This window comes from Populus euphratica, unplaced genomic scaffold (assembly GCF_000495115.2).
Source record: "Populus euphratica unplaced genomic scaffold, PopEup_1.0 scaffold315.1, whole genome shotgun sequence".
In the NCBI taxonomy this organism is placed as follows: domain Eukaryota; kingdom Viridiplantae; phylum Streptophyta; class Magnoliopsida; order Malpighiales; family Salicaceae; genus Populus; species Populus euphratica.
The window spans coordinates 46,794-59,687 of NW_011500203.1; the positions used below are offsets into that span (position 1 = coordinate 46,794).

At 36.3% G+C, this 12,894-nt stretch overlaps 2 protein-coding genes across 3 annotated transcripts; both read left to right on the plus strand.

Moving 5' to 3' along the window:
* Nucleotides 1-1,618: 1,618 nt before the first annotated feature.
* LOC105111936 (C2 and GRAM domain-containing protein At1g03370-like) lies at nucleotides 1,619-7,179 on the plus strand. Its single transcript, XM_011007428.1, has 9 exons — nucleotides 1,619-2,595; nucleotides 2,980-4,206; nucleotides 4,412-4,594; nucleotides 4,760-5,043; nucleotides 5,157-5,273; nucleotides 5,374-5,636; nucleotides 5,788-5,956; nucleotides 6,109-6,381; nucleotides 6,496-7,179. The coding sequence occupies exons 1-9, from the start codon at nucleotides 2,238-2,240 to the stop codon at nucleotides 6,685-6,687; spliced, it is 3,066 nt and encodes a 1,021-aa protein (XP_011005730.1). The 5' UTR covers nucleotides 1,619-2,237; the 3' UTR covers nucleotides 6,688-7,179.
* A 430-nt stretch (nucleotides 7,180-7,609) lies between these two features.
* LOC105111937 (nuclear inhibitor of protein phosphatase 1-like) lies at nucleotides 7,610-10,400 on the plus strand. 2 transcript variants are annotated; one of them, XM_011007431.1, is made up of 3 exons: nucleotides 7,610-7,845; nucleotides 8,167-8,815; nucleotides 9,313-10,400. In XM_011007431.1, the coding sequence occupies exons 2-3, from the start codon at nucleotides 8,349-8,351 to the stop codon at nucleotides 10,139-10,141; spliced, it is 1,296 nt and encodes a 431-aa protein (XP_011005733.1). In that variant the 5' UTR covers nucleotides 7,610-7,845; nucleotides 8,167-8,348; the 3' UTR covers nucleotides 10,142-10,400. The 2 variants fall into 2 exon arrangements, with proteins under 2 accessions (XP_011005733.1, XP_011005732.1); XM_011007430.1 differs by having other exon boundaries at nucleotides 8,272-8,815.
* Nucleotides 10,401-12,894: the final 2,494 nt, after the last annotated feature.

A 12,894-nucleotide genomic window follows, 5' to 3' on the forward strand; every position in this document is an offset into this window, starting at 1 on the left:
TTTATAAAATTAAAAATTAAAATCATATAAACCTTTAATAATTCTAAAATTTATAAAGGGTGGCTGTTGTCGAATGATACTTTAATGGCTATATATATATATATATATATATATTCTCCAGTTATCACAACATAGCATACAAGTTATGTTTTCTGTGCCAGAGAAGTAGAAACCAAGACTACAGGGAACGGAAACGACACCTTGACCAAAATTGGTCTAAAACAAAAACAATTAAAAACACCAGCTTTTCAAGAACTAGCATGGGGTGGCGTGTGCTCCTCAGCTCAGTCCTATGAATCACTCGTCCAGGCTTTGGCCATCCGTGCACACCAGGAGATCTCCAGCAAACTCTTCTACAGAGGCTCAAGTCTCCAAAAAATCATCCTCTAGTTCATCATCATTGCCAACTCCCTGATCTTGTGAGCCTACATCATCATCAGAATGGATGACTCCCTAATTCTCCGTTATTGTTCTGTCCATTATTAATGTAGTGGTCGTCTTGTTCTCCTATATTCTTTTCAATCTTTGGAGAAAGGTTGTCAGAGGCATAGGATCGTATAAATCATCGACACATAACTTCTCTAACAGTTGATCAGTTCTTTCAGTGTCAGCAGAACTTGTCTCCAACGATACCTTCTTGTGACCATCATGATCTCAACTGTTATCCACACTCGAATCCTTAACAGATGCTTCCTTGTTAAGGGAAACAACAAGAGAACGTAGGTTAAAGTAATCAAGACCCAGTTTATCTCTGCTGTTAGACAGGGAAGAAGACATTGCTTCTTTCAGTTCTTGATCATCATCGCATGAGTCTTGACGGCATGATGAAAAATAACTGAACTCCATGTATTCTTGAGAAGGAATTGCGAACAAAGCATAGTAACAAACAAACAAAATCAGTGTTAATGGTTACTTAGATAAGCAGATGCTAATCGGTTTAATTTACATATGGGATGTGATCAAGTGTTCTATGTGAGGATTCAATCACTGAATAAATACACTTCTTTAATTTCCTCCTTAAATCAGAATTGGAAAAGGCTTTTATTTCTTCATTCTCTAAGAAGAAAAGAAAGTGATTTTTTTTTTTAAAAAAAAAACTAGTTAAGGCCATTTGAAGAAGGTTTTGAAATCATAAATGAGCTTGTAATTCCAAGATGTGATGAAGGGCTGGGAATTTTCAAACCTAGGCATAAGATTTGAGAATAATATTCCATAAAGAATATCAAACTAGTTAATTGGTAAGGAGTCTCCCTTCTATTTTATTTTGCTAATAAGCTACAAACATAGAAAACACATTTTTAAAATCCTTTTAAAAAAACTCGATCTTGACATGTAAGTTGATTTGAAAATATTTTTAATAATTAAAAATAACGTTTAATAAATTTCACTCGCCAACACATTAATTCTAGAACATATTATATACACAACAAAAAATATTTTATTTATTAACCTTTCTCATGATCAAAAAGAACTCTACATTTCTCTATTATTATTATTATTGTATGTTAAAATAAATGGTCAGTCAAAGTGAAACATCATACGCGCAATCTTACAATAAGAAATAATTAATGAAGTCTTAAACGCAGACAAGAAAGGTCTTCATCTTTCCCTTTCTTTATAGTTTTTCCTTATAATTTCCTCATTTTGTTTTCGATTCTTTTTAGGGTTTATCTTTCAATCCAAAATAAATAATCTTTCCCTCCTTCAATTTATTTCTATCTCTGTTTATTTGCTATTGCTTTTTTCTGGATTTATTATTGTTAGTCTTGATCTTTAGAGAAAATTCATTTTAATCACACTGTTAATCACATTATTTGTCCTTGTTTCCTTATTAGATCACAATTATTATAAGATTCCATGAAATTTCTTTTTCAAAAGGTTTCAGTCTTGAAACACTTTTTTACCTCCTCGTAAACCCTCCTTTTCTTCAAGGTTAGTTCATAACAATCCAAGAAGACCCTTTCTGTGGCTTATCATTTCAGGCTCGTGTAAAATCTTTGTAAGTTGTAAGGATTTTACGTTAAAAAGAATTCTGGGTCTTGTCTGTTATTGTCTGAAGTTTCTTGTAAAACTTGTTTGATCGGTTCTTTCAAATAAGAAGCGCCAAAAAAGACTTGTTTTTGGTGGCGCTGTTGTATTTTTGGGTTCAAAATATTAGTGGGTTTAATTCAGTTTTTTTTTTTTTTCTCCACACACACGCACGCACGCACTAAGTTTAAGCCTTTTGTTTGTGTATTATGGGAGGAATGAAGCTTGTGGTTCGTCTAATAGAGGCAAGGAATTTGCCACCAACGGATCCAAATGGATTAAGAGATCCATATGCCAAGTTACAGTTAGGAAAGCAGAAATTTAAGACAAGAGTTGTAAAGAAGAACTTGAACCCAAGCTGGGGAGAGGAGTTCATTTTTAAAGTGGAGGACTTGAATGAGGAACTTGTAGTTGGTGTCTTGGATGAAGACAAGTACTTCAATGATGATATTGTTGGGCAGATTAAGGTTCCAGTTTCGCAAGTTTTTGATGCGGACAATCAGTCGCTTGGCACGGTTTGGTACTCACTGCAACCCAAAAACAAGAAGTCCAGGTTCAAGGAATGCGGTATGTTGATTCCTTGTAAACTAAACTCTTGCCTTCTGTTGTTTTGTCAATTCTGTGCTTTAGTTTGTGTTACCTTTTTGAATGTATATGACTTGTGAAAGCTATTTGGTCCTCTTGTAGTAGCAATGCTTAGGTTTATTTCTGTGCTTTCCATCTTAATCTTCTGTCCTTAGCTAAGGTTGTATCCTGTTTGATGTTAGAGTTTTGATTGAGTTGTATGTATTTGATTCTGATTTTTTTTTTAACCTACTTTACGATCTTGCTTTGTGGATGCAGTAAAAGAATTCAGATTGTGCAGTACTTGTTTAAAATGTCGTCTTGACACATTCGATGTATAACATTACTGATTGGAATTGCATGCTCATCTTTTATTTTCTCCAACAGGTGAGATTCTTTTAAGTATATGTTTTTCTCAATCTTTTCCTGACTCAAATTGCAATGCTTCACAATCGAAGAAGAATGTGGATGTAACGCGATCTCCGTCTAGATCTTTTAGTGGGACAAACAACTCATCCCCAGCAAGATTAGAAGAAACTGCTTCCTCAAAAGAAGAGAAGTTTTTTGCACAAAAGAACTTAGCTGGGAGAATTGTTCAAATATTTAACAAAAATTCAGACGTGATTTCAGTCACTACAAGTAGAAGCACTGAAATTTCAGAGCAATCAGAAACTGATGGATCTGAGGTTTGTGATGATAAGGCCGAGGACCAGTCCTCTTCTGTCAACTTTGAAGAACTTATGAAAGAGATGGAATCTAGAGATGTGGGAAGTGAAGTTCCAAATAACCTGCCAGGAGGAATCCTTGTAGACCAATCATATGTGATTTCACCCCCAGATTTAAACTCTTTTTTCTTCTCACCTGATTCAAGTCTTGCCAGATTGTTGTCAGACTTTGTGGGAAATTCAGAACAGCAATTTGGTCCTTGGAGATTTGAGAATAGTTGTGAGAGCTTGAAAAGAGTAATTACTTACGTAAAGGCACCAACCAAATTAGTTGGTGCTCTGAAAGCTAGTGAGGAACAGACTTATCTAAAAGCAGATGGGAAGATATTCGCTGTTTTGATCAGTGTGAGCACTCCGGATGTAATGTACGGTAGCACCTTTAAAGTTGAATTGCTTTACTGCATTACTCCTGGCCCTGAGTTGCCATCAGGAGAGAAAACTTCACATTTGGTTATATCCTGGCGCATGAACTTTTTACAAAGCTCCATGTTTAAAAGTATGATAGAAAACGGGGCCCGTTCAGGCCTAAAGGACAGTTTTGAGCAAGTTTCAATTTTTTTATCTCAAAATGTTAAGCCAGTTGATTTGAAGGACTTGGGATCTAGTAAGGAACAGGTTCTGGCTTCATTGAAGGTGGAACCCCAATCAGATGGGAAGCTGGCCATACAGTATTTTGCTAACTTTACTGTAGTCTCTGCAGTTTTTATGGCATTGTATGTGTTTGTGCACGTCTGGCTAGCTGCACCCAGTGCAATTCAAGGGCTTGAATTTGTTGGGCTTGACTTACCAGATTCAATTGGTGAAGTCATTGTGTGTGGTGTCCTGACTCTTCAGTGTGAAAGGGTGTTAGGGTTACTTTCACGCTTCATGCAAGCTAGAGCTCAAAAAGGTAATAGTCAAACCTTGTACTCCCTCTTTTCTGCAGGTCTTAACAAACTATTCATAAACTACGCAACTCTACTGTCTGTCTCAGGCTGAGTGCCTGGGGTGTCTATATATTGTTTAACTATTGTTTGTTTCGAGCAGCAGTTAGTTAATTTAACTTCATATTGTTAGTCTTGCTGTCATTTGATTTTTTCCTGTGTATTTAACAGGCACCGATCATGGAGTAAAAGCACAAGGAGATGGCTGGGTGCTTACGGTTGCCTTGATTGAGGGAAGTCATTTGCCGGCTGTTGATTCTAGTGGCTTCTGTGACCCATACGTGGTATTCACCTGCAATGGGAAAACCAGAACAAGCTCAATCAAGTTTCAGAAATCTGATCCTCTGTGGAATGGTCAGTATGTCCTATATCAATTTTCCATTAAGATATGCATTTTTCCCCCTAAACTGTTATGCAATTGTATGAATCATGCATTGAAAGGCTTTTAAATTATGTGAAAAATATGATTCAAACCATGTTTTAATTGATCATCTTGATAAAACACCTTGGATGTTGCAGAAATATTCGAATTTGATGCCATGGATGATCCTCCTTCTGTGCTGGATGTGGAAGTTTATGATTTTGATGGGCCTTTTAATGAAGCCATGTCCTTGGGACATACAGAGATTAATTTTGTAAAATCTAATTTATCAGATTTAGCTGATGTGTGGGTTCCTCTTCAAGGAAAGTTAGCACAAGCATGTCAGTCTAAGCTGCACTTAAGGATTTTCTTGAACAATACGAGAGGTAGCAATGTTGTTAAAGAGTACTTAAGTAAGATGGAGAAAGAGGTGGGGAAGAAGGTAAATAGCTGGCTGTTCTGCCCTTGAGTTTCAATTTGTTAATGCACTGTACATCTTGTGTGTATTCTGTTTGTGCTCTGTTACCTACATAAATTTTTAATGGGATTTTGTAGATAAATTTGCGTTCTCCTCAAACAAATTCAGCCTTCCAGAAGGTTTTTGGGCTTCCACCAGAGGAATTCCTTATCAATGACTTCACCTGTCACTTAAAACGAAAGATGCCATTACAGGTGCTGTTGGTGTGATTATACATCTCAAGTTTGTTATCTATAAGTTTAAATTTTGCTCCTTCCTAAGCTTTTTAGTATGACTTGTGACTGTATCTTGCAGGGTCGGCTGTTTCTTTCAGCAAGAATAATTGGATTCTATGCAAATTTATTTCGGCAAAAGACTAAATTTTTTTTCCTTTGGGAGGACATAGTTGATATCCAAGTTGATACTCCAACTCTAGCATCAATGGGTAGTCCAATTATTGTTATAACTCTCCGACAAGGCAGAGGTATGGATGCCAGGCATGGAGCAAAGACAATTGATGATGAAGGGAGGCTGAAGTTTCATTTCCAGTCTTTTGTATCTTTTAATGTAGCAAATAGGTAGATAACAAATGTTATATAGGACCTTTGGTCTTTCTTTTACTGAAAACTACTTTTTCATCATAACTGTGAAAATAATGGATAGGAGCAGGACGACTGTGACATGGTATTTTAATCTTTCTTTTTTTTTTAATCTTTTTGCAATTAATAGGACAATCATGGCTTTGTGGAAGGCCAGATCATTGAGTCCTGAACAGAAGGTGCAAATAGTTGAAGAAGAATCAGAAACCAAATTCCTTCAAACTGAAGAGAGTGGGACTTTCTTGGGTCTTGAGGATGTCAGCATGTCTGAGGTTTATGCTTGTTCCCTTTCTGTCCCTGTAAGCTCTCTTTCTCTCTCTTCCAATTGTATGAGCTTGCATGCATATTATTCATACATGCCATAATCATGCCTATACATTTTGGATTTGTATATCTTAGTCTGCACATTGTCAAAATATGTGTTTGTCTGATCGTGGATATTGTGTTTTAGATCAATTTCTTATCGGAGCTGTTTGGTGGGGGTGAATTGGATCGTAAAGTAATGGAGAAAGCTGGTTGTCTTAGCTATTCTTACACCCCATGGGAGTCAGTGAAGACTGATGTATACGAGAGGCAATTATATTACAGATTTGATAAGCACATATCTCGTTTTGGAGGAGAGGTCACAAGTACACAGCAGAAATACCCCCTCTCTGATAGGAAAGGTTGGATTGTTGAAGAGGTTATGACTCTTCATGGAGTTCCCCTGGGTGACTTTTTTAATGTATGGCTAGAAACTTGATTAACTCTGCTCCCCATATTTGGCTTTTATTTTCTATTTGCGGTGTTCTTTCTTCCTCATAATTGATAACTTTAACTTTCCTTCACCTTTTTGAAGCTTCACCTGAGATATCAAATTGAGGATTTTCCCTCAAGACTGAAGGGCTGTCATGTGCGTGTATCCATTGGAATCGCATGGCTGAAAAGTACCTGGCATCAAAAAAGGATTTCAAAGAACATCATCTCGAGTCTGCAAGATCGTCTGAAGTTGATATTTAATGCAGTTGAAAAGGAGTTTGCAAACAGATAACGAATGGTTTTCGGGCTGCTTCTCAATATTTTATATGATTGAGGCGTAGTTGGAGATGGCTGATTGCTCGTATACACCAAAAGCACCAAACCACCTCTCTGTGTCCATTTTCATCGGGGTAGTGATATCGGTTTTAGATAATGAATGACAGTTCATGGTTGTGTATCCAGCCACGTGCTCCTTTCTCTCCACGTTGATGTTGTTGCAGCATTTTGTTCGTCTGCCCTACTTTGGTTTGAACCCAAATTGGAGGAATCGTGGGACTTCAGAGTTGAACTTAATGGAGATTATTTTAGTTCTTTCCAGTTTTGTAGACATTGTAAAATGATATCGAGCCCCTTGCTATAACTAGCTCTGTCAGCAGCAGAGTTGTAGATACATACTCTCTGTAAATGTAGAGAATCCAGAATCTCAACTGACTAGAACAGCTTGTGCAGTTTCTTTTGATATTGCCAATGATTTATTTTTTTGTCCTCATCTTTATTTTTCTAACCAAACATTAATTTATCCATGTTTTGTTGATGTTGAAACATTAACCAAACACAATCTTAATTATGATCATAACCAATTACAACCTTAATTATGATCATTGGAGTGCTTATGAGGATGGTGAGTGATTATAGGGTCTCAAGGATATTTTATCTCTTAAAACTTGAAAAGAAAAAAATTTGATGAAAGCTGATTTTATATTTTCCTTTTTAACTAACAATACAAAGTCAAAAAAGAAGAAGAAGAAGAAAAACTTCATTATCATCACTTGATTCTTAATTTAAGCAACAAACAACAAAGTTGTCTCTACTTTCCTACAAGGCCTAAATATACCATTGGAGGAGCAGCTTTGTCTAGTATCGAATAAGTTTTTGGATGAAATTGATAAAAATTAGATAATTTCAGATGAAATTGAGAATTAAGTAATGTATGATGGAATGGAAAACGAGTTCGAGCAAAAGAATATAATTGGTATAAAACTAAACATAGGGACAGTTTCTGTAAACTAAAAAAGAGAAGCAAAATCGGAGGCACAAAACATTAAAAATTAAAAGAAAAGAAAAGCGAAGCTTGCAGCTTTGTTTCTGTGCTTGGGCTGGCTTTTGCTGCTGTGTGGCCCTCCCCCTCCATAGCTAACACACTCTAACATCCCAGAAGAAACAGTTTCAGGTAAACTCCCAAGAACCCAACTCCTTGTTTAGATTAGATTTCATTAAGCTTAGGAAAGAAGAATTCTTTTTTGCCTTCTTAATTAATATCTGATCAAGGGTCGATTTATATCCTTTTCTCTCTCTTTATTGTCTATTAAATTTTCCTACTGTTATTTCTTTAAAAAGGGTAATGTAAAGTTTGCTTCTTTGGAATCCAAAATCTTTGGACTGATAGCTATGTGAATGAAATCTGGGTTTTTTGATTGACAAGTTTAGTTTTTTAGTTACTTTTGTCTATAGAAGATACGCTAGATCTCTATTATATTGTATTTGAATTTAGGTTTTTGGATGCGAGGGTGTGGTGCTGCTTTATCTTGTTGATCGGTTTCATTTGAAGGATATGCAAATTTGAATATCTGGGTTGGTTTCTTTTTTGATGCTATAGCCACATTGCAGTCCTGTTTAGCTGAGGAATCTTCTTATTGAGGAACTATATTTGATATATTCACGGGGGGACAGAGAATGTATGGTAGAGCAGGTCTTGAGAGATTTAAAAAAGCTGAATCCACTGAACCCTTCTCAGTGTCTGTCAATTCAGCTCCCAAAACCACTACACTACCTGCTACTAAAACTGTTACACAACCCCCAGTTCAGTATTCGCAATCTAAGACACAATCCCAGTTCCGAGACCAACCTCATGCTGCTCAAAAACCTGAGGTGCCAGAAGCTGGGCCATTGTTGGGGAATGCTCAGCCAGTGACGCAAGTTGGTGGAGGGCAGTCAACTTGGCAGCCACCAGATTGGGCAATTGAGCCTCGACCAGGAGTTTATTATCTTGAGGTTTTGAAGGATGGAGAGGTTCTTGATTGGATTAATTTGGATAGGAGGAGGCATATATTTGGGAGGCAAATTCCTACTTGTGATTTTGTGCTTGATCATCAGTCTGTTTCACGCCAACATGCTGTTGTAATTCCTCACAAGAATGGAGGGTTAGATCCTTGCTCTAGTTTTTATTGATGCTGCTTTGCTTGGCCTCTTGTTTTAGTTCTGTATAATATCTGCCTTTGAACATCATTGTGATTTTTCTTACAATTGTCATCATCATAGATGTTATAGGCTATGATGTTCCTGTATTAAGCATGAGTGTGCTGAATATGATGGTTCTTTCACTAAGAGTTGATTGATCAGCTCGGGTACAGTCATGTAGTTAGGTACAAGTATGGCATGGACAAGATAATAATGATAGCAAAATAGAAACAAATAATAAGTACTAATTTTAACTGTGAAATGGAAACTAGATTGGTATTTCCTATTGGTATCTGTTTCAGTTAAGATGTTTCTCATTTAAGGATTGGGAATGTGAAGCTAAAGTCAATTTTGGAGAAGGTTTAGAGCTAAATGATCTGGATTGTCACTCCAGTAATGTTCATCATAGCTTTCTTAAGCTCACAGGTTTTGTAACTCCTGTGCTTCTCATCTTCTGCAGCATATTTGTGATTGATTTGGGCTCTGCACATGGAACATTTGTGGCAAATGAGCGGTTGACCAAAGATACCCCTGTTGAGCTGGAAGTGGGGCAGTCTTTGCGGTTTGCTGCATCAACACGAACTTATATCCTGAGAAAGAATGATGCAGCTCTTTTTCCTCATCCTCCACCACCCTCAGATATTAACATACCACCACCTCCTGATCCATCTGATGAAGAAGCTGTTGTAGCATATAATACTTTTTTAAATCGTTACGGTCTAAATAAGTCTGATCTATCAACTAAATCAAGTGAATCCAGTGATTCATTAAGCAAAAGACATGATGACCTGCAATTGGAGAGAGCTGCTAAGAGAATCAAGAAAGCAAGGGTTGTTTTCAGGGATCAAGTTGGGGGTGAGCTGGTTGAAGTTGTTGGTACTTCAGATGGTGCAGATGTAGAAACAGAGCCTGGTCCGATAGGTGTAAAAGAAGGAAGTCTTGTTGGAAAATATGAATCTCTTGTACAGGTTACTGTAATACCCAAAGGTAAGGAACAATTCTCAGCAAAGGAAAACAATGCTTCACAAAAAGGTGTCACTAGTAAATTGCAACAAGTCTTGAATAAGGTTAAAGCTGCTCCAAAAATTGGGATGTATGATGACCTTTATGGAGAATCATTTGCTGGAAAAGTGGGTTCTTCCTGGGCATATTCTTCTGATAGTTCTGCTGGTAATGCAGGTTCTCCGACTAAAGATGGCCAAGGGAATGCCACTGTTTCTTTGAGTGGAAATCTTCAAAATAACTTGAGTGTTTACAACGACGATGACGACGACTTATTTGGTGACTAGTTGAAGTCAAGAGAGCACATTGTTGCCACACCATGTCCCAAGGTAATAACCATTAGAGGCCATTGTTTCCCATGTAATTTGGAAATTTTGTTGTATTTTACCAGCAATTTTTTTATTCTGTGTAATGGCAACTGCTCATTTGGGCTATATTTTGTAACTCACTTGCACCTTTTAGCCTTCAAACTAGTGTTAACCTAGAGGAAATGGAGTAGAATGAAGTCACGGCCAGTTTTTTACCTGCTTATCAAACTCTTCCGTGGTGATTCATCTCCTACTTGATGTGCTTGCACTATGCATATTGGTGCTATGAAGCTCATGATAATTTGGCAAAGGTACTGACAGTAGAAAAATCTTCTCTCTCCCGAAACAACTTGGGCTTCCTCAACCGTCATTTTCCTCATGTTCTCATTTCAGTGATGTCCATGCAACAAATTGGCACCACGGGATTTATATTGAATAAGGTATGGATAGACTACAGTGTAGCTCCTTTTCGTGATGAGCACAAAATCTAGGGTTAACTAATTCATCCTAAGGTCAGAAGATTGAAGAATTTTAATTTTCTTTGCTACTCTCTTCAATATCTCAAGTAAAACTCAAGCTCAATGCTTCTCTTTTTTTCTCCAAATTTTAGAGCAGTGATCACATCCTGAACTCAAAGAAGATAAAGCATGAAAATGACATAAGAGTGATTCCGAGTGCTATGAAAGCATTTTATTGACTTTACTGTGAATGTTATCATCATCTCGACTCGAGAGTCCGTTGAAGGGAGAAAAAAAAGAGATTGCTGTGCAGCACTACTTTCTGGATGCCATTATAGTTTCCACTTAAAATATATTGGTTTGCATCATCTTATCGTATATAGTAATAATTGTTTTAGCTCCTGAAAATGGATGTTCCAAAAACTTGAGTAATTGACAGCTTTGTTTTTACTCTCAAAGGAAAGTATCTCCACAATTTCCTGCAGAAAGCCAATCTAATTATACCAAGTGTTTTTTCTGGCTATTGCTTAGAGCAAGGAGCAATAGCCCAGAGCCAGCATTCATTTTTCAGGGCAATAGACTGAAAAGCCTCCGTGGATGATCCCACAAACAATATTCATCATCACGTCCTTTTCTTCTGAAAGAATGTTAGAAACTAAAACAGGAGAGTATTGCTCTTGGATGCACAGACATGGCATGGCATTCAAAATTCAACGGTGAGCAAGAGATGCAAAGCTGACTTGCCACCATGGACTCGATGAATGTTTGGCTCGCTTGCCATAATAGAAGACCATGCGGTGGCATCGACCAATCTTGGCTGCCCAAATGTGAGAAAAAGGGGTTCCTCTTCTACTCTCCGGGACAATATTGTAGGGCCATATGGTATCGGGTGGAGATTGACGAGTGGCATGTACCTAATTCCCCTGCCTAACCTTTCATTGAAACCGAGGTTTGCAGAACTTCCTCGATTGTCCTTGTTATCATGTTCTCTCCATGGATGTTCTATCTTCTTTTTTAAAGGTTTTTCTTATTCATAATACATCCATGATTCATGTTTGCTATCAATGAAACTCTGCCACACACACCCTAACACAGAAACTCTGCCATGGACGCCCTAAACCTAGCCTTGGCATCATGTTTTGCTGCCGACATGGTAAGCTAAAAATCAATGGATCCAAGTTGTTGAAATGACAAGCTTGGCAGATTCTCTCATGAGTAGAAGTTCGATCCATGACTACTACTTTATCCTGCAACGAGAAAAGGACGGGTCACTTTAACAAAACCTTGTATTCCATCTATCTTGAACTTGAAGAAAGGAGTTTAATTACTTTATCTCCTTCATAGATCATAGGAATTTGAATCATATACCAGTAATATTTTTGGGTGCAATTTCTACATTTTTACCAAAACTTACTAGATTCCCTTAATTTCTATATTATAGCTTCTCTTTATCAAAGTTGAATTTGATTTTAGCACATGAAAATTAGTTCACAAGTCGAAGCTCAACGAAGACAATGGAAACACATGGGATAAAGGATACGTGTTTTTTTTCATATTTATAGTTTTAAAATAATAGAAATTTACTTTAAAATTATACTAAAAACAAATTTATTTTATATTTCTGTATTTCTAAAACCATACGTCGTGTTCTTAGCTTCCGTTTTTTTATTTTTTTTCCGGCCACTTCTATCATATATCACAAATTAAAATTAATCTAAAAAGCTTATATATAATTAAGGATGGATGTTGAATTAATTCATCCAAGGTTACATAATCAATAAAAGGTCATTAGGCAAGCAAAAAGAATTTAAGTCACACTGCTTCGTATAATTAGCATTATGGATAGTAAATTAGATCATTGGCCGGAGCAGTATGTTGTTGGTTAAATTTATTTTTTTTAATGTGAAAAAAATTGGGTGTTATTAATATTTTTTTAGTAAAAATAAATTTAAATTGTGTAGAGATTTATATGATGTGATCCAATTGATTAAATGAGTCTAAAGATAATTTAAATGACCGATATAAAAATATAATTTGATTCAAAATAAATATTTAAAATAATTTTTTTTTATAAATATTAAAACAATAATATATTAGATTGATTTGGGTTAATCTGAGATAACTTACCAATTCAAAGACCATAATAACATAAAAAAAGCAAGCTAAAATAAATTATGAAACCGAGTTTTTAATAAACTTAATATTGAATAATAAAATTAAAAAAATCTAATTAAAAAATAGTCCAAGTTAATCCAAGTTAACCTACCAAATTCA